The sequence below is a fragment of the Notolepis coatsorum genome (assembly GCF_963971535.1).
Source record: "Notolepis coatsorum genome assembly, chromosome: 15".
In the NCBI taxonomy this organism is placed as follows: domain Eukaryota; kingdom Metazoa; phylum Chordata; class Actinopteri; order Aulopiformes; family Paralepididae; genus Notolepis; species Notolepis coatsorum.
Genome location: NC_140179.1, coordinates 3,324,484 through 3,346,687, shown reverse-complemented (window position 1 = coordinate 3,346,687; position 22,204 = coordinate 3,324,484). Strand labels below are relative to the sequence as shown.

The 22,204-nt window shown below is 43.6% G+C and overlaps 1 protein-coding gene across 1 annotated transcript in view; it reads right to left on the bottom strand.

Annotated features, from left to right (window-relative positions):
- LOC311241631 (ankyrin repeat and BTB/POZ domain-containing protein 3-A-like) overlaps positions 1-22,204 on the bottom strand; it is a gene marked incomplete at both ends in the record, with an annotated part of 465,210 nt that overhangs the window by 5,270 nt on the left and 437,736 nt on the right. The window contains 3 exon segments of the mRNA XM_084330507.1: positions 187-268; positions 8,436-8,538; positions 21,613-21,718. Coding sequence (XP_084186633.1) covers positions 187-268; positions 8,436-8,538; positions 21,613-21,718 — 291 coding nt within the window.

Sequence of the window (22,204 nt, the reverse complement as noted above, 5' to 3'; positions counted from 1 at the left end):
TCGTTCGTTCTTCTTTTCCATTTCCATGTTTGGTGATTCTTGACCTGCCATAGACATATATAGAAAACCTCCAGTACATGAAAACCTAGTAAAGTTGCCAAATGGATGAGAATAGGTACAGGGCATGAGGGGCGGAGCTTCCTACAGGCGATATAGGCTAGGTCCGCCCCTGAGGGCGTCACCTACATGGAATATGTTGTACTTGACGTGACTGATCTCGATGCAGGTGTTCTCTGCCGCCGGCCGGTTCTGGAGCAGCGACTTGAACCTGGGTGACATCAGACGCAGGGAAAAGTGTTAAAGTAATAGGTAGGATTTTGACTAGAGAGCAATCAGACGGAATGCAAAGGGCATAGTAAAAATAAACGAAATATTTTTTTGTGAACAAATTTTTTTATTATTTTTTTGACATGACATAAAACTAGACACACAAGCATTAACAGTAAATATCCACAATAAATCACAGGACTATACATTCCAGTATTTGAATCAATATAAATGTAGGTTACGAGATATATACATAATACTTGCAATACAATACAATATATACATATGCTCTTGCTCGCTCTCCCCCCCCCCCCCCCTCAGGACCCCCCTTGGATAATCCATCCATTATTTCGTTTCTAACCAGGGATTACAATTCATATGCTAACCTTTATTCTCTCCACCACTTCTAACCAGATTGCAATGCTGGCTTCATTGACACCTAAAATTCTTGCGGTAGATATCTCTAGATAAATCACATCGAGATAGGTAAGAACCCATACCTTCCGGCACATTTTATCCGGTTGAATCCAGCGTGATGCTATCAGCTTTTTAGCAGCCGTAAGACCGGACAAAATTAGTCTCTTTAGCTGTATAGAGGCTGCTAACTGAGAAACATCATTCAACAACAATACAGAAGGCAGTACAGGTATGGTCAGAAATAAAAATTCCGATAATTGCGTGGTTACTTCTTCCCAGAATATCTTAACAGGGGGGCATTCCAGATACATATGTATAAATGTACCGATATCACCCCTTAGACACAAGGAGCATAGAGAGTCTTGTTTAAGCCCCATTCGGTTCAATCTTATAGGAGTCAGGTAAGTCCTATGAATATAATTAAGATTAATCTGTTTATGATCCGGGTTGCGTGACGCTAGTCGAACGTTTGCCCAGACTTCTTGCCAATCAAAATCTAAAAAAAACTAAATATACGTTTAACCCGTTCACTACCACACTAAAAAGGGTTAACACTTTCACTGCCACACTACAGAAGGTTAACTTTTCACTACCACACTACATAAGGTTAACCTTTTTACTACCACACTACAAAGGGTTAACGCCTAATGTATATACTCTTTTCTTTCTGGATTCTTTTTGTATCACAAACAGTACTGTAATTGCAAATCTGGTATGTCATAAATGTATAGATGTAGCAGTACTGTCTATCTGTATGTCATGTATGTCATATATGTTACGATGAATTGAAAATGGGGGACCCTGATGTAAACAAGACGAAAGTCTTTCTCTGGTCTGCATCCCCTTAACAATTGTATGTATTGAGCTGTACTGTACTGTACCCATTCTGCAATCTGTTAATAAAGTTTTCATTCATTCATTCATTCATTCATTCATTCATTCATTCATTCATTCATTCATTCATTCATTCATTCATTCATTTCACTGCCACACCACAGAAGGCTTTTCACTACCACACTACAGAAGGTTAACCTTTCACTACCACACTACAGATGGCTAACCCTTTCACTACCACACTACAGAAGGTTAACCTTTCACTACCACACTACAGAAGGTTAACCCTTTCACTACCACACTACAGAAGGTTAACCTTTCACTACCACACTACAGAAGGTTAACCTTTCACTACCACACTACAGAAGGTTAACCTTTCACTACCACACTACAGACGGTTAACCTTTCACTACCGCACTACAGAAGGTTAACCTTTCACTACCACACTACAGAAGGTTAAACTTTCACTACCACACTACAGAAGGTTAACCCTTTCACTACCACACTACAGACGGTTAACCTTTCACTACCACACTACAGAAGGTTAACCTTTCACTACCACACTACAGACGGTTAACCTTTCACTACCACACTACAGAAGGTTAACCTTTCACTACCACACTACAGAAGGTTCTGTTTCATTAGGGGCTCTGCTTGGCATCACTACTGCACTATCTCGCGTACGTGCACGCGTACTGAATAAACCACAAATGTACCTCTAATACCAGTATTAGTCTGACCACACCCCTCATCAGCTTACCTTCATAAGCAGGTGTGTGGTCACCTGCTCTCCTCCTTCTCGCTTTCACCACAAGGAAGAAGTGCCTCGGTAGATCCCCACACTTGACACCATGATGGAAGAAAGGTTTAGGAGCAGCTTTGGGAAACAAGGATACGTTGACATCATATCTTTATTTTCTCTCTCACTATTTTCGAGAAAATACGGCGATATTGTCTTCGTACTGGAGTGTCTGGAAGATGATGATCATTCTAAAAACCCTCCACCGGTTTTCGTATTGGGAGCACGCCGCTGCATGCTTCTCAACTGCAGTTCCTTGCTGTGTTTGTTGGGGTGAAACCTGTCAGGCCACAGCTGAACTGTCGGACATGCCGCTGTTGTGAGAAGCGGTGCGTTCCAGGTTGGGTGAGTAGTGTTTGCTGGCGGGCTCCACTTGTCTGTTAGTGCTATGGGGGCTACTTGACAAAGTTTATGGAAACCGGCCCCAGGCTAGGGTCCTTTGTTCAGCCACCTAGGCGACAGAAGGCCTTGGTCTGGAGACCATTATAGTTTTAACTAGTGGGCCGCGACCATTGACACTGGTGATCCCTGTGTGTTCTGGACGAGTGGATTCTCTCTGTCACCGTGTTAAGGCCCCATCTTTCATATCCAAATGAGAGTATTCCTTCACGAGGGGATATGTGCATGTAATGTGCGATAGCGGCAGATTCATGTTCAAAGTCAGCTACACAGGCCAGTTGGTACTGTGCTGATTCCGTCGGATGTGGTAAAGTCACCGTTGTGAAGCGGTGTTGACATCTTGTTTTCTCTTTTCTCTTAAAAAGTGAGGAGAGGTTCAGAACGGCGGCCTGTCTGGGTGAGTGTTATGTCATTGTTTACATGTTCATAGCTTACGGTTAGCCAGTCAGCTGTTAACTGCTGCGTTAGCCTGCTGGATCGCTGCATGGCCTGCTTAGGGCCTACCATTAGCCAGTCAGCTGTTAGCTGCGGGGCTAGCATGTCGTGGTCGCTAGGTAACGTTAGCTTGCTGCTATGGCCATGGCCTGGCGCGGGGTAGCTTAGCTTCTCGCGCGCCGCCGTGAGCTCGCTTCTGATCCCGTGCGTCGTTAGATCGGCGTCTCGCGAGCAGAAGCAATAGCACCCGAACGGTTGGAGCAGCCGTTAGCTTGATGCTATTCTGTTGAACGTGCTTTGATTTTAACATGTTTTACACTCTTGACCACGACGTCATCCTTGACAGGGGATGTTCGTCGACCCTGCCCTGAGCCTGGACGGGGATTGCGTCAACAAAGAGGACTGTAGCGACTGGTTGGAGCGGCGACGCTGCCCGGATCGAACAACACAGGACGGCTGTGTTCTACGGTGTCTTGTGACTGCACTTCGCTGATCTGCGTTCCGGGTAGGAACGGGGTTGACCAGACCTCATAACACGTCTTCTGGTTTTACTTTGCTAAATGTATTGTGAATAACGGTGTTTTTCCCAAAACGTGTGTTGCTACAATGCATTTAGGATACGTTGCGGGTTATGTGTGAGCTGTTTTTGTCACTGGCAGTTAGCTTCTCCGTGCAAACGGGATGTAATGATCTGGTTGTTGTGTGAGTAACACGGCCGTGTACTCACAACTAAGGTAACTAACCTATGAAGCTATGCTTGGTGACAAGTGAGTAAAAGAATGTTCTTTCTCAGACTGTAATGACAATGAACAGTGTGTTCACACATTAACAGGTTTTCCTGTTTTAACTGGCCGTATTGAGGGTAAAATAGGAGGATTGTGTTTTTCCCCCCCGGTTCCCTGGGGACTTTATCACCTCCTATCAGACATGTTGTGCATTAATTGTGTCTTTTGTGTGGTAGGGATACGATGTAACTCTTAGCTTGATTGCTGAGGTTGTGCTAAATCTGCTGGAGAAACTTATTTCCTAAAGGGAAATTGGTTTGGTTGCTGTCATGTGTGCTTAGCAAGGCCTGTGGTCGATACTAATCAAGAATGATGTATTCTCTCATTGTGAAAAAAACGGCGTTCCTCTGTTGAGTGTTTTTGCCATTTTTTGTAGGTGATGATGGGTTGTGTGTGTCATGTGACCTACAACTGGGTTGTACTGGCCACAGAAGCACATGTGTATGTTGGACCGGGGTTCTTAGAGCCCTCTCTATTCTGTGTTTTTCCTTAGTAAAAATCAGATAGCAGGTTAGCTCATGCGCTGTGTGGAGCTGTGAAACGCTTCATAGAGCTGACTATGACTGTGTCATATTCTCTTTTTGTCGTTACGTCGTATCATGGGTGTGGGGTCGTAAAGGGGTGAACTGGTAACCTTTCCTCTCCCCATTGTTCTGTCGGTCAGGGGTACACCCCCTGTCCTTCAAGGTTCCCGTCACGTGGCGGTTCGGCACGTTACGGGGGGGGGGGGGGGGGGGGGGGGAGGGAGTTCCTGGTCCCACGGCCTGGTATATTGGGCGTGTGCACCGCAGGAATTCCCCCGCCATAGAGTACGTCACCGTGCGCGTCTCTGTTGGTAGGACTTCCGTGTGCTGTTCAGGTCCATGTGATGGATCTGTTTTCAGGGGGGGTGGTCAGGGCTCCTCCTCACCAAGCGCCTATTCAGGCCTTCGGTGAGTTCGGACTCCTTCTTCCATGTGAGGAAGCCTCCATCAGAGTACAGAGCCTTCCTCCTCAGATTGTCAAAGTGAGTGGACCCTCTAGAAGGGTCCTTTTCTATTGTATGTATATTCGATTCAATTCGTTTATTGAGTGTGTATGGGTTCAGTGCCTCTTCCCCGGAGGCCCTAAAACCAGTTTTTTACATGGCTCAAGGTGCAATATATTCTTTTCAATCTGTACAGCTCGCGTGGGAAGTCTCTCTGGGGATCCCCGTCTCTTTCCTATGGGAGGGTGGTGGGATGTAAAAATGTGAACAGATACATGTAGACTGGGATACATACTGTTGATGCTTCCTTCTTTCTATTCCAGAAGTGTTGGAGTTAGGGAGTGTCACACCCCTCTTGTCGTTCCCCTGGGCGCCTTGGGGATTCAATGACAGGTCTAAATAGCCTGTTCATTGATGGGGGTGTGTCCCGACGCACGTATAGTGCTAGCTCGCTGTAAACAGGCAATTGACTGGCACGCCTTGGTTGCTTGTGGTTGAAACAGCGTTTTTATAAAGCAACTGAGATGGGGGTTTTTCCTCTTCCGACGACCACATCCCATGACCTGGGTGGGTTGTCGACGGATTCTCGTTCATGTCTGGGGGATGATGACGGGATGGATCTGAACATATGTAGTGGGGTCTCACGCCCTTGGGGTGGGCCACCAGGCGCGGTTCGTCCGAACGTCTGGGTGGCGCCTTCTTTTCATGTTAAGATCAACACGCATATCTGCCCTTCTCCTGGAGTAGGCATGTCGGCGTGGTTAGGGCACGGGACTGGTTCTGGTCACGCTGGTCCAGATCAGTTGAACCCGTTGTCCGCCGGGGATGCAGATCTGCTGTTCTGGTACCCTGAGGGACTTGGGCTTTTTTCAGGGGGAAAAATGCCAGGTCGGTCTGGGTGTCACAGGGTTAAGCGCTATGGAGACCCTGGTTGGGTATGTTTTTACTCAGCACTGTCGTCATGGCTTACAGCCATGCCATTCTGTACGCGCTCGATCTCGTCGGATCTCGGCCGCTACACAGGTTGGTCCTGGTTAGTACTTGGTTGGGAGACCGCCGGGGAATACCAGGTACGGTGTGCTTAGGGGCTGGTTCTCCATTATTTTTCGCTCCTCTCTCACGCATGGCGAAGAGGGGCCTGTGGGGGTGGTTTTTTGACCTCCTCTGGTGACCCTGTGCTTCCCGTACCGCCAGGCCCGGTCCGAAGTGATGTTTGCGACCCGTAGGCCTGGGTTAACCCTTTTTGGAAACTGAAACACTTGTACTGCGGTATAGCCGGTGTATACCCGCAGGTGTGTTTTGGAGTTTTTTCTTGAGGGGTTATAGGAACAACCACCGCATTGGGTAACACCGAGGTGGTTGATTCCCTGGTGTGTTGGAGCAGTGTCAACTCCCGGGTTCACCGTTTGAGGGTGCCCCTGCACGTTCATGACGTCTGCCAATCGTGTCAGCCTTCTCTGCCTCGACCCCTCTGGGTGGGGGTTTTTAAATGGAGGCTTGGTCATGCAACACCGCCAGCTTACGCTCCTTCCGCCGGGGCGGCTGTGTTCAGCTGTCCCCTCTGGCGCCTGTCTCGTCCGCAGTCTCCAGGCTAGGGTTAACAGCCTGTTGCCTGGTTTTTCCCCGGTGCGCTGCCTGCTTCCGTTGGTTAACCTTTTTTGTGTGCTTACGGCCATGCTGACTGTCTGTTCTGCAGGGTTAGTGTGCCAGGCGGTGTACTGTTGGGGGGACGGGGCCCGCTCGGCTTACGGCCATACCGACCTGAACACGCCCGATCTCGTCCGATCTCGGAAGCTAAGCAGGTTCTGGCCTGGTTAGTACTTGGATACCGCCTGGGATTACCAGGTGCAGTAACTGGGGGGCCTTTGTCCGAATACGCTGGCGATGTGGGGGGCGGGGCACTACGTGCCCACCTGGTGGGGTCTTGATGCTGGCATCATGGACTTCTCCGGGCCCCCATTCCAGGGAGTCCAGTCCTTTTGGTGGGTCTGGGTCTTCCTTCGCGCTCCGCTGCTACGGCCTTGCCACGGGGTTGGGTTTGCCCTTGACCCCGTGATTCTGGGGGCAGTAACGAGGTTGTTCCTCCGTTCGTTCCCGGGTGGCATGCGGGTTGTGCGTGTGTGTAGTCGTGGGGTCAAGCCACGGTCTGCTCACCCTGTGCGTTAAGTTGCTTGAGTGCCTCTTCGCACGGTCGGGTCCGTCGCCTTCCCGTGAAGCCTCTAATAGGGGGGATACCCTCCATTAGGGGGGGTCGGGGGGGCTCGGCCCTCCCTGTTCTGATGGTTTTGGGGGGCTGTCAGCGGGGTGTATTTGTCAGCCAGCGGCTCCGCTTGGCCTCCCTTTGTGCAGTAGTGATGCCAAGCAGAGCCCCTAATGAAACAGAACGTTAGGTTATGACTATAACCAAGTTCTGTTAATTAGGGGTGACGCTTGGCATCAGACGGCCGCTGCAGCCCTTGACCTCACCTTGTGGTGAAAGTTTGGGAAGGAGGAGAGCAGGTGACCACACACCTGCTTATGAAGGTAAGCTGATGAGGGGTGTGGTCAGACTAATACTGGTATTAGAGGTACATTTGTGGTTTATTCAGTACGCGTGCACGTACGCGAGATAGTGCAGTAGTGATGCCAAGCGTCACCCCTAATTAACAGAACTTGGTTATAGTCATAACCTAACGTTAACCTTTCACTACCACACTACAGAAGGTTAACCTTTCACTACCACACTACAGAAGGTTAACCTTTCACTACCACACTACAGAATGTTAACCTTTCACTACCACACTACAGAAGGTTAACCTTTCACTACCACACTACAGAAGGTTAACCCTTTCACTACCACACTACAGACGGTTAACCTTTCACTACCGCACTACAGAAGGTTAACCTTTCACTACCACACTACAGACGGTTAACCTTTCACTACCACACTACAGAAGGTTAATCTTTCACTACCACACTACAGAAGGTTAACCTTTCACTACCACACTACAGAAGGTTACCCTTTCACTACCACACTACAGAAGGTTAACCTTTCACTACCACACTACAGAAGGTTGAATGAATGAATGAATGAAAACTTTATTTAACAGATTGCAGAATGGGTACAATACAGTACGGCTCAATACATACAATTGTTAAGGGGATGCAGACCTGAGAAAGACGTTTGTCTTGTTTCCATCAGGGTCCCCCATTTTCAATTCATATAGACATATATGACATACATGACATACAGATAGTCAGTACTGCTACATCTATACATTTATGACATACCAGATTTGCAAATACAGTACTGTTTGTGATACAGAAGGAGTCAAGAAAAGGGAGTATATACATTTGACGTAGAAACTGTACATTGGTTAACCTTTCACTACCACACTACAGATGGCTAAGAAAGCCCTAGCAAGTTTTTGCATTAGCTGTATTATAACATTGCACAGGATGTCAGAAATGCTGCATATCAGTAGCTAATATGTTTTTTTTAGCTTGCAAATACAACATTGCCAAGTTAGAGGGAAAAAATACTCTCCCTTACCTGGATGAAGCAGTGAACAGCAAAACCTTGTGTGCATAAAAGGGCTTTCCCTCCACCAGGAAGGTGACATCAGACATATCCTTGTTATTAAGGAAGTGGGGGTCTGAAGAAAGAGAAGATAGCAAAAAAAACATGAAAAAAAACATTACTCACACCTCAACATTTTCAACCTTATTATTATCTTTCTGTCAGTGTCGTAGTCGAGTCACTAAATCTTGAGTCCCCAGTATTCAAGTCCGAGTCCAAGTCATCAAGGTTGAGTCCACTCCACAGATGTCTGTTTGAGGTTGAGGTTGTCCTGGTCTTCTCTTCCATAGTTAGTTTACATAATGAACATCTAGCAGTGCGCTTGTTGGAATTTGGATGTAAAATCTGTGTAAGCAAAGCACACGATTCGAGGCGTCTGTTTAGGCATCTTAAGTAGTGAACATGAGGGTGTCGACGTGAATCCGCATGTAGGTGGAACACACATGTCTGCTCTTGCACAAAATTAAATAATTCTACAGTATTAATATAGCCAACAATATCTTTTTTTTATCCACTTTTTCTCCCATTTTCTATATTTTCTCCCATCCCAATTTCGTATCATCCAATTCAACCCTCCCCTGTCACGGACGCTGTTTCTTGCCTCCCACAAGCCGGCTGCAATGTGGACTAAGTCATACATAGCACAAGTCCCCTCCGGTACTTGAGGTAACAGCAGTCGCATCTTTTCACCTGCGCAGCTCGATCTCTCAGTGGCGAGGAGTAACGCGTGGGAGGCTCACGCTGCCCCCGACACTTCCTGATTCTACTGCGCAGGCGCACCAACCGACCTGTAGGAGTCGCTGTCCACAACGCCCGATCCCCACCCATCAGTTTCCCACCCCCTAATACGGCCAATGTGTATTAGTATGAACGACCAGCTAAACTGAAAGCAATGTGGAGCGCTGGGCTCGAACAGGCGAGCCCAGCGTCTCCGCATTCGTGGCGAGCGCCTTGCCCACTACGCCACGTAGCCGCCCTTATAGCCTACAATATCTTATGCCAAATGATTAGGGCCTATTACAAAAAATAAATATGAATAAATAACTGTATTTATCAATTAACAAGTCCGAGTCTGCAACTTCCAGGTCCGAATGCAGTCAACGCTCGAGTCCAAGTCCGAGTCATCAGTGCTCAAGTCCAAGTCGAGTCACGAGTCGTGAAGATCAGTCCAGCACTCGGACTCGAGTCCTACACCACACGCTTTCTGTTGTGAGGGGGATGCGACTGCGCTTTGTACGTTCTTATGTTCTTCTCACAGAATGAGAGGAGGTGGAAAAATTGGCTAAATGAAACATGGATGTGTAAAACAACAATATAGTAGACTAGCACCGATCCAACATGTTTTTACATTTACATTAACATTTAGTAATTTAGCTGATGCTCTAATCCAGCGGTTCCCAAACTTTTTTGGCCGTGCACCCCCTGTCACCTCCCGACCTACAGTAGCTGACGCACCCCCCAATGGGTTTCTGTTAGATTTTATTTTTTATTTTATCTCTTCCCACGGCGACTATGGATAGGGAATTTTATTGTAAATTTTGTATTATTTTTTTACCACCATTAGCCTTTTCATGTCACGCACCACCTAGAGCATAGGTGTCAAACTCACGGCCCGCGGGCCAAATCCGGCCCGCCACGTCATTTGATGTGGCCCCCCAAGAGCTCAGGTTAAAAAAAAAAAAAAATTTTTTTTTTTTTTTACATTAATATTGGGTTAAAAAATAGCAGTGTTAAAATAATTGTGGGTTAATGCGTTAATAAAGCTTTAACTTTGACAGCCTTAGTTATTACACATTCTTACACATACATGTATGTTGAACATCTGAGGTAACAAAGGAAAAAAGCCAAAAGCACTTACTCCTCAGACATTCTTTGACAATTTTACAGCCCAAAATACAAAAAATATCCAGGCGGAATAGGTAACAAAGGGTTGAAGAAATATTGTCTGAACTGTCAGATGCAAACTGGCTGTGTGACATAACCGAGCATCTCGCTCAATTGAATAAGAAGCTGTAGGGACGCAAACAAGTCCCACCCAAAACTTGACCAATATAGTTGTGAACTGAGACAACCCTTATTTTGTTATTTTTGAGTACAGTTACAGTTGTGTGTTCATGCAGACACATAATAGCAATTTCATTACGAATTGAAAATGGGGGACCCTGAAAGTCTTTCTCTGGTCTGCATCCCCTTAACAATTGTGTGTATTGAGCTGTACTGTACTGTACCCATTCTGCAATCTGTTAATTAAAGTTAATTAAACTATCTTCCATTAGTTGGATGTATGGCCTCTGCAAGGTTGTGTGCAGCCATTTGTTTTTGTAACATCTGCTACATCTGTCCCACGTGTTCTTTGCAGCTCACAGTTGTTAGTTCTGCCCCTCTTGACTGTGACAAAAAGGTTTTGAACAAACTTAATATCATAGCTTGTATTTGATGATATTCTTCTTTGTTATTTACTTGAATGGTTTGATCATTGATTGGTGGAGTAATATGGGGTTCTGATAAACTAAAATTATTTGTTAAAATAACATAAGCTAACATATATTTTTACATTTATGCAAATGAATATGCAATATGTATAACTTGAATAAGTAATAAATACAGAAACACCATGTTTAACAATATGTAAATGTATAGCTACATTTATTTTACATTACGGTCTTTGGCCCTTTGAGGGCAACCATAATGCTGATGTGGCCCTCTGTGAAAATGAGTTTGACACCCCTGACCTAGAGGGTGCTCGCGCACCACAAGGGGTGCGCGCACCACAGTTTGGGAACCACTGCGGTCTAATCCAAAGCAATTTACAAGTTCTGTACAACAAGTCAGCAGGAAGGGTACAACTTTGGCAGCTACAGTAAGGGTAAGTAAGATTGTTTGAATGAATGAATGACTTTTATTTATATAGCACCCTTCACAGCACGAATGCACAGGGTGCTTTAGTTTACACTACAGCTTAGTATATAAGAAACACAACAAAACAAAATCAGACAAACAGACAGCAGTTAAAAAACAGTGAAACCAGATAAAAAAAGTAGAATAAAAGAATTTGGATAAAAGATTGTTTGTCAGTGTTGAACTTGAGTGCTACTATTAGCATAGTAGGTAGTACTATAGGCAAGGTAGATTCCTTAGTAGCAGTTCATAGTTAAAGGTTAGGTATGAAGGTTAGTAGTTTATTCTCTATTTTTTTTAAATTATAATCTTTTTCAGATATTGATCGAAGAAGGGTGTTTATAGTCGCCGACGGGAAATTGGGTGGGTTTCGGCTGTCCTGACCGTGATGGGAAATTAATTCCACCATTGTGAAGTGAGGACCGAGAATAACCTGCTTCGCTTTGATGACCTGTCATAGGCAATCATACGAACCGCAGTTGCCTTGAGGCTCCAGGTAATGCGTTGTTAGTCCGACACGCTCCGAATTGCAATCCAAAAAGAAAAGATGACGCTGGTCCAATGTACTTTCAAAACAAACAGGATTTATTGGGAAGCGAGTCACAACAGCCCCAATAGCTGCCTACCACTATAAAACAAACAAAAAGGGTTATGTACATGAACTTAAACTGTCAATCAAATCAAATGCGAATTGAGTGTGGTCAAAAACTATATGGTACCGCTCCACCTGGGCCTGCGTGAACTCTAAATTACCTGCCATGTTATAGGAGTGGTTAGGGGGAGCGTGGGAAAAAAGGGGAGTTGACCAGGTAAGTCTCCATCTTGGAATTCATTGACAAATATTAATAAACAAATAAAAACACGAATACCATAATAAACCACATTTCTAAGGGGGCAATAAAGTCACAATTTATCATCATAGGATTTGGCTCCTACAGTATGAGTTGAAGTGGCTTGGTGGCGGTAGCCGGTAAACCAGCTAGCATAGTGCATTAATTGCAGTAGTTGAGGTGTGACTGTTTTTGCAGGAAGAGTTTTTAGGCCATGGGTGCAGAATAAAATTACATATGAAGATTGAAGGAAATGAATATCTGTACACTGGATTACAGCTCCCTATACTCTAACTAAAAAAGCAATGTTTCCATCTTCATCAGGCAAAAGAACAACAACGAATTTGGCAGATGAAGATCCTGTTTGGTTGAAACATTGCTTTATCATCAGAGTATTGGGATCTGTAATCCAGTGTATCCATATCCATAACCATTTCCTTCAATGTAAAAACATTCAGGTAATGCAGTTGCAAATGTCTCCAGGGCAATTATTCATTCATTGGGCTTCAGTCCAGCGTTCTCGTTCCATACCAATCTGCCGAACATTGAATATGATTCTCAGGCCTCGAGGCTGTTTCATATCCCATACATACATTAATGTATAGATGGAAATCTAAATTGAAATGAGAAGGGTATGTAAATGATCTATCAAACGTGTATTTTATTTATTAATTAATAAATGTTAAAGCCCAAGGCCATTTAAAAGGCAAATGTAGAAGTAGTGTGTAATTTGTCTTCGCCCTACCATTGAATAAACACTAGATGGCGGTAGAGAGTTGTCTTTCCTGGATCATATGTTGCAACAAGTGCAACACACACACACACACACACACACACACACACACACACACACACACACACACACACACACACACACACACACACACACACACACACACACACACACACACACACACACACACACACACACACACACACACACACACACACGAGCACACACGACTTTTTTTTTTTAACCTTCTCTTTCTCCTATTTTTCTCTGATTTTCTCCCCGTCCCAATTAGTCGTTGTGCCAATTCCCCCCCTCCCCTACCTGGTTGTTGTACGCATGTTCTCCCACGAGTCGGTACAAGGGCGTCCTGATGTCGAACACACGCTTCCTCCGAGACGTGCGCCGTCAAGCCAGTGACGCTCTTTTCACTTGGCAGCGAGGACTCTCATTGGTGGAGTGTTAACGCGTGGTTAACGCCAGATCCCCACCCGCCAGCTTTCCCACCCCCTAATACTGCCAATTGTATTAGTATGAACGGCCAGCCAAGCTGGTAGCCACGCCGAGAGCTGGGCTCGAACCCAGCGTCTCCTGCGTTGGTGACGAGCGCAATCTCCGCTACGCCACCTGACCGCCCAGCACACACTACTCTAACACAATATTTGAGTTTTAATTAATGCATACATATCCTTGAACAGTATAACCTCCCGATACGAGGAAGGGGCACTCGTAAATAATTAAGATATTATCACTTATTCAATGAGAGTAATACTTTCAAATCCACAAATTATACTAGTGGTTATGTTATACTGTCCATACACCTTGGTTATGTTATACTGTCCATACACCTTGGTTATGTTATACTGTCCATACACCTTGGTTATGTTATACTGTCCATACACCTTGGTTATGTTATACTGTCCATACACCTTGGTTATGTTATACTGTCCATACACCTTGGTTATGAGCCAGTGGTGGAGTTTATGTTTGTGCCAGTTCTTCTCTCCCATCTACAATAAGAAGCCTTTCCACCGCGTCTACATCGTTTTCGTCTGCTTGGCACTTTAATTATTTGTTGGCCTTGCTTTATTTTTCATTCCCCCTCCACCCCCCAAGACCTCTTATCTTGGTTTGATTAGTTCTCCTGACAACAGGCAAAAGGAATCATCTTGTTAGGCTCTGGGTGTCCTCTCTTCTTTTGTGCGTGTTAAAAAACTCTTCTCCTGGCCATGATGAAATTCCAGCCTCTTTGATAAAAAAGGTTGCATCTTCAATTATAGATCTATTTTTTCCATGTCCCTTGAATCAGGCACTATCCCTCAAGCCTTCAAAGTTGCCAAGGTTATACCACTGTTTAAAGCTGATGACCCCTCTGTATTCTCAAACTATCGTCCTATATCGATACTACCTTGTTTTAAAAAAATTCTTGAAAAGCTGGTATATAATAGAATCATGAAACATCTAGATGATAACAATATCTTGTTCGAACATTAGTATGGCTTTAGAAAAAAATACTCTACATATATGGCTCTTTTGCACCTTAGAGAAAAAATTACAGCTGCACTGGAGAAAAATGAATATACCTTAGGCATTTTTTTAGATTTATCAAAGGCTTTCGACACAGTGAATCACGAAATTTTACTATCAAAAATGTCATGTTATGGTTTTAAAAAACAGGTTATACAATGGGTTGAGAATTACTTAAACAACAGAGAGCAATTTGTAGTTTTCAATGGTAATCGATCACAGCTGGCTATACTAAAATGTGGTGTTCCACAAGGGTCCATTCTAGGACCCTTGTTGTTTTTGATTTATGTCAATGATCTTGCAAATGCATCCAGTTTATTGTCACCTATATTATTTGCTGATGACACAAATCTCTTCGTCACTGACAAGAATTTTGATTCCCTTATTGATAAAGCAAATTCTGGACTCATCCATTTTTCCTATTGGTTTCAGTTAAACAAGCTATCACTCAATGTCATAAAATCTAACTTCATTATTTTTAGAAATAAGAACAAAAACATTTCAGACGGAACCAAGATTTGTATCAATAACAATGAACTTGCACAAGTTTCATCAGTGAAATTCTTAGGTGTCAATATCGATGAGAAACTCTGCTTTAAGAATCATTGTGAAATTGTTTGTAAGAAGGTTTCAAAATCGTTGGGCATTATAAAAAGGGTTAAAAAACAATTAAAAAAGAGCACATTACTAACTTTGTATTACAGTTTAATTTATCCTCACATCTTTTACTGCAATATAATTTGGGCCAACACTTACCCATCTTACTTACAAACAATCCATAGAGCTCAGAAATCCTTTGTAAGAATTGCAACCAACTCTTCTTATTTAGCCCCAACCAAACCATTATTTAAAAAACTGCAACTACTCACAATTTATGAGGTCAACAAGTATCAAACAGGGGTTCTTATGTACAAAGTAATTGGTCTTCCTTTATCTTTGCCTAATTTTTTTTTCAAACTTATTTTGAGTTTAATTCTCATTATCATGCACATCTCACAAGAAGAAATAAAGACTTACGCATTCCTTTCTGTAGGACCTCTGTTGCCAAATTCCCATTTGTTTATCAAGGTGCAGTGATGTGGAATGATATACAAAATCTATGTACCACTTTAAATATATTTAAAAGTAAGCTTAAAAAAGAACTACAGATCCTGTAGTCTATAGTATCCATGTGTATTTGTGTAAAGTCTTTTAAAAAAAATTCCCCAACAATATAATAGTTGTATAATGCTGTATTGTATGTAAGTGTGGAGAGGGATATGCGCATGTGTTTGTGCATAATGTGGGGGGGGGGGGGGGGGATTTTTTTTGTGTGTAGTTATCCTATATAGGTTTAAGAGGGGAGGTCGCTTATAAGCCCTTGGGTTTTTTGACCTTTCCTGCACATTTTAACTGTTCTTCTTTTTACTTATTTTATTCCAGAATGTATGTTTGTAAGTGCGGATAAACAATAACAATGAGAATAAGGATCACTACACGGACGCCCTCCACTGTTGCTAGGGGCTGGACTCAGGACTAAAAGACACATGACTCCTGCTAACAAGGTGTATTAGACACATGACTCCTGTTAACAAGGTGTATTAGACACATGAGTCCTGCTAACGAGGTGTATTAGACACATGACTCCTGCTAACAAGGTGTATTAGACACATGACTCCTGCTAACAAGGTGTATTAGACACAGGACTCCTGCTAACAAGGTGTATTAGACACATGACTCCTGCTAACAAGGTGTATTAGACACATGACTCCTGCTGACAAGGTGTATTAGACACATGACTCCTGCTAACAAGGTGTATTAGACACAGGACTCCTGCTAACGAGGTGTATTAGACACATGACTCCTGCTAACAAGGTGTATTAGACACAGGACTCCTGCTAACGAGGTGTATTAGACACAGGACTCCTGCTAACGAGGTGTATTAGACACAGGACTCCTGCTAACAAGGTGTATTAGACACAGGACTCCTGCTAACGAGGTGTATTAGACACAGGACTCCTGCTAACAAGGTATATTAGACACATGACTCCTGCTAACAAGGTGTATTAGACACGACATGACTCCTGCTAACGAGGTGTATTAGACACATGACTCCTGCTAACAAGGTGTATTAGACACATGACTCCTGCTATAACAAGGTGTATTAGACACAGGACTCCTGCTAACAAGGTGTATTAGACACATGACTCCTGCTAACGAGGTGTATTAGACACAGGACTCCTGCTAACGAGGTGTATTAGACACATGACTCCTGCTAACAAGGTGTATTAGACACATGACTCCTGCTAACGAGGTGTATTAGACACATAACTCCTGCTAACGAGGTGTATTAGACACATGACTCCTGCTAACGAGGTGTATTAGACACATGACTCCTGCTAACAAGGTGTATTAGACACATGACTCCTGCTAACAAGGTATATTAGACACATGACTCCTGCTAACAAGGTGTATTAGACACATGACTCCTGCTAACAAGGTATATTAGACACAGGACTCCTGCTAACAAGGTGTATTAGACACATGACTCCTGCTAACGAGGTGTATTAGACACATGACTCCTGCTAACAAGGTGTATTAGACACAGGACTCCTGCTAACAAGGTGTATTAGACACAGGAAGAGCTGCTAACAAGGTATATTAGACACATGACTCCTGCTAACAAGGTGTATTAGACACATGAAGAGCTGCTAACAAGGTATATTAGACACAGGACTCCTGCTAACAAGGTGTATTAGACACATGACTCCTGCTAACAAGGTGTATTAGACACATGAAGAGCTGCTAACGAGGTGTATTAGACACAGGACTCCTGCTAACAAGGTGTATTAGACACATGACTCCTGCTAACAAGGTGTATTAGACACATGACTCTTGCTAACAAGGTGTATTAGACACAGGACTCCTGCTAACAAGGTGTATTAGACACATGACTCCTGCTAACAAGGTGTATTAGACACATGACTCCTGCTAACAAGGTGTATTAGACACATGACTCCTGCTAACAAGGTGTATTAGACACATGACTCCTGCTAACAAGGTGTATTAGACACATGACTCCTGCTAACAAGGTGTATTAGACACATGACTCCTGCTAACAAGGTGTATTAGACACATGACTCCTGCTAACAAGGTGTATTAGACACATGACTCCTGCTAACAAGGTGTATTAGACACAGGAAGAGCTCGGAAAAGGTTGCCGCGATAACCGACAAGAATAACAAGGGATACCAAATGTCAGAGCAGTTGCGCTTTTGTGATTGGTCGAAGATTGGCGAGGCTCATTGGCAGGGGCGTCCATTTGGTATGGCAAGGTATGGCACTCGCCATACATTGGCAAATAAAAATGTAAAAAAAATAAAATAAAATTATGTTGATTTAGAATTCGAATGTCAACATTATGAACGAAGCTTCGAACTATTCGGTACAGCCCTAGCATGTTTTGATATTGTCAATTATCTCACTTTTACTAGGTGACTTTTACTGTGACTAACTGAAATATGCCCAAAAAAAAGGAAAATGGACATAGGGACGTTTTTTAATCAAAGGGCAGCAGAGACAAGTGATACAGGGACACAGGTAAGGTCTGGCTTAGTGATTATAACAGTGCAGTTCAGCATTCAGTAACCCATACTTTTTGTGAACGTGTTTTTGATACTACATTCTGTTGAACACACACCTCAAAACCGTACCTAAGGAAAATTGGCTCAATTGCAAGAAAAGTAATAGACAGTTATGATATTACATTCTGCATAATTCGTATGCAAAATATTGTGGTTCCCTGCTTTAGTCTGTTGACACATTTCTATACTAAAAATGCTTGTGTAGTCCTGTGTCATACCTAAATGTCATATAACTGAATTGTATAGAAACAACTCACCAAAAGTGACTATTACACAACTGATTTGACAAGGACGCCACTGCTCATGGGCACGGGCCAGCACTGTAGTAGTTACCATGGAAATGAGTAAAGATTTGGGGGGCGACAGTATCTAGTCAGGAGGTAGATCGGTCGTCCGGTAATCGGAAGGTTCCCGGTTTGGAGGGAGCTGCCCAGTGAGCAGGTTGGCACCTGGCATGGTCGCCTCCGCCGTCGGTGTGTGAACGTGTGAGTGAACGGGTGAATGTGAGGCATACGTTGTAAAGAGCTTTGGATAAAAGCTGTTATATAAATATATATATTTGGATAAAGGTGTTATATAAATATATATATTTGGATAAAGGTGTTATATAAATACATATATTTGGATAAAGGTGTTATATAAACGCAGTCCATTATGATATGAAACACATTTTCTCAAAGATTAAGTTAAAACATTTCTCTTTATTGGTTATAATAACAGCATAAGAATTTAATAATCTATAGCTCCGTCAAATATTGTGAACCTACACAATTATGGTTTGGCTGTAGATCTTCAGAGGCTACGATGAGGGAACATCACTCCCCGGGCCTATAGGTCTTACGTCTTACCCTCTTAGGCTGCTGCCGCCACCTTCTTATGCATCCTTTGTATTTATTTATTTATGAGTTTAGTAATTATAACGTCAACCCAGTTATTAATGAAGCTATTAATATTAAAAGTATCCCGTTGTGAACTAGTTTTCTGAACTCTAAGGTGTGTGTATGTATGTATGTGTGTGTGTGTGTGTGTGTGTGTGTGTGTGTGTGTGGGGGGGGGTTATTGCAGTCTTTTGAGTCAGGTTTAACCCTGTCACTACCACACTACAGAAGGTTAACATTTCACTACCACACTACAGAAGGTTAATATTTCACTACCACACTACAGAAGGTTAACCCTTTCACTACCACACTACAAAAGGTTAACCTTTCACTACCACACTACAGCAGGTTAACCTTTCACTACCACACTACAGAAGGTTAACCCTTTCACTACCACACTACAGAAGGTTAACCTTTCACTACCACACTACAGAAGGTTAACCTTTCACTACCACACTACAGAAGGTTAACCCTTTCACTACCACACTACAGAAGGTTAACCTTTCACTACCACACTACAGAAGGTTAACCTTTCACTACCACACTACAGAAGGTTAACCTTTCACTACCACACTACAGAAGGTTAATATTTCACTACCACACTACAGCAGGTTAACCTTTCACTACCACACTACAGCAGGTTAACCTTTCACTACCACACTACAGCAGGTTAACCTTTCACTACCACACTACAGAAGGTTAACCCTTTCACTACCACACTACAGAAGGTTAACCTTTCACTACCACACTACAGAAGGTTAACCTTTCACTACCACACTACAGAAGGTTAACCTTTCACTACCACACTACAGCAGGTTAACCTTTCACTACCACACTACAGAAGGTTAACCCTTTCACTACCACACTACAGAAGGTTAACCTTTCACTACCACACTACAGCAGGTTAACCTTTCACTACCACACTACAGACGGTTAACCTTTCACTACCACACTACAGAAGGTTAACCTTTCACTACCACACTACAGAAGGTTAACCTTTCACTACCACACTACAGAAGGTTAACCCTTTCACTACCACACTACAGAAGGTTAACCTTTCACTACCACACTACAGAAGGTTAACCTTTCACTACCACACTACAGAAGGTTAACCCTTTCACTACCACACTACAGAAGGTTAACCTTTCACTACCACACTACAGGTTAACCCTTTCACTGCCACACTACAGAAGGTTAACCTTTCACTACCACACTACAGCAGGTTAACCTTTCACTACCACACTACAGCAGGTTAACCCTTTCACTACCACACTACAGAAGGTTAACCCTTTCACCACCACACTACAAAAATGATTACTGTAACTGTAAAATCGCTATGTGTAATATTTGTGTCAAATATCCCAAGCCACTCTTGGAATGGAATGGACTGCATTTATATATAGCACTTTTATCCAAAGTGCTTTACAACTTAATAATAATAATAATAATAATAATGACTTGGATTTATATAGCGCTCTTCATGAGACCCAGAGCGCTTCACAGAGTCCATTATTCATTCATACACAGTCATACCGGTGGTGGTAAGCTACAATTGCAGCCAGAGCTGCCCTGAGGCAGACTCACGGAAGCGTGGCGAATAATCATCGCCTACGGCCCCTCCGACCACCACCAACATTCATTCACATGCATACGAGGCAAGTAGGTTAAGTGTCTTGCCCAAGGACACAACGGCAGTGGGATGGACATGGGCTTGAGCGGGATTCGAACCACCAACCCTTCGATCATTGGACAACCCGCTCTACCCCTGAGCCAAGCCTCACATTCACCCATTCACTCACACACTGACAGCGGTGGCAACCACGCAAGCTGCCAACCTACTCATCGGGAGCAGTTAGGAGGGGGTTAAGTGCCTTGCTCAGGGACACGTAGACATGCTGCAGTTGCCACTCTTCATGAATATCTTTACAGCTGTCACGGGTGTTTGCTGCTTGAAAAAACGCTGCCAGCGGGAGGGGTGAATCTGTCCATCCTCAAACGATGTGTGGCTGTGTGTCAACCACACAGCCATTATGAGGGTGCTTCTTCGGCCACCTACTGTGATGTCACTGCCACGAGAGGTACACAACCATAGATATATATAGAACACTAGATAGCTTACCCGTGCTGCCGGCCAATGGAGAGCGACGTCGTCGTAGGGCGGCCATCTTGCCCCAGGCAGCTCAGCTACTGATAACATTAATGTCTATGGTGCATGTACTATTTAAATTACCATAGATTGCTCAATTCTTTACCGATTTTCAAACGGGTTGGTTTGCTATAAACATCAAATATGTAGTTATGATACTGCATACTTATAAAAAAATTAAATAATTTAAAGATGTTTTTTTTACAAACCGCTTGAATCATAGCCACGTTAATAATGCTTGCAATAAACCAAACCGTTTGTAAATCAGTCAATATTTCAGCGAGTTATGAGTATTTTTGTCTGTGCAGCTCACTCACCCTCACTCAAGGCTGCCCCTGGCAAGATGGCGGCGGTTCAGCAACGCTGGTGACTCCGCCTTAAGCTATCTAGTGTTCTATATATATCTATGTACACAACCACATACAATGGAGCAGGGTGGTGGGTGCTCATTGGGAGCGGCTGACGACAGGAGGGGGGTACCACCGCTGTAACCGTGCACCGGCTCCTTCACCACCTACCTAAGCGCGAGGTCTGTTTCCTCTTGATCTCCGTCAGCTTGGGGATGGGGAACGGGCCGTAACACTGGGTGAAGATGACCGACAGCTGCTGGCTGATCACCTCGTTCTGCAGAGCCACACACACAGGAACACACACACACACACACACACACGAACACACGAACACACACACGAACACACACACGAACACACACACGCAAGGACCGGAGTGAGAATGAGAAACGTACGCTAGACGTTAGATCGAAGCGGTTTTTCTGTTCAGTGAAGATATCGGGGACGACGTATGATGTGCAAATGTCTGATTATTCTACATCTAATCTATTCTAATCTAATCTAATCTAATCTATAGCACCTTTAAATATATGCAAAACGGATTTAAATATATGTGACACCGACACATGGTTTGGAATTTACAGGAAAAATAGTGATCTGATGTTTCTCTAACTTTTTCGTGAGTCCTACACTTTTCAGTATCTGCCAATACAGAGTACCAATCCGATCCACTGATTTGACTGAACAGTATAGACTTAGAGAATCCGTTTGGGACTCGAGAAAATCGCCGTATTTGTAGAGATGGATAACTTGCAATGCA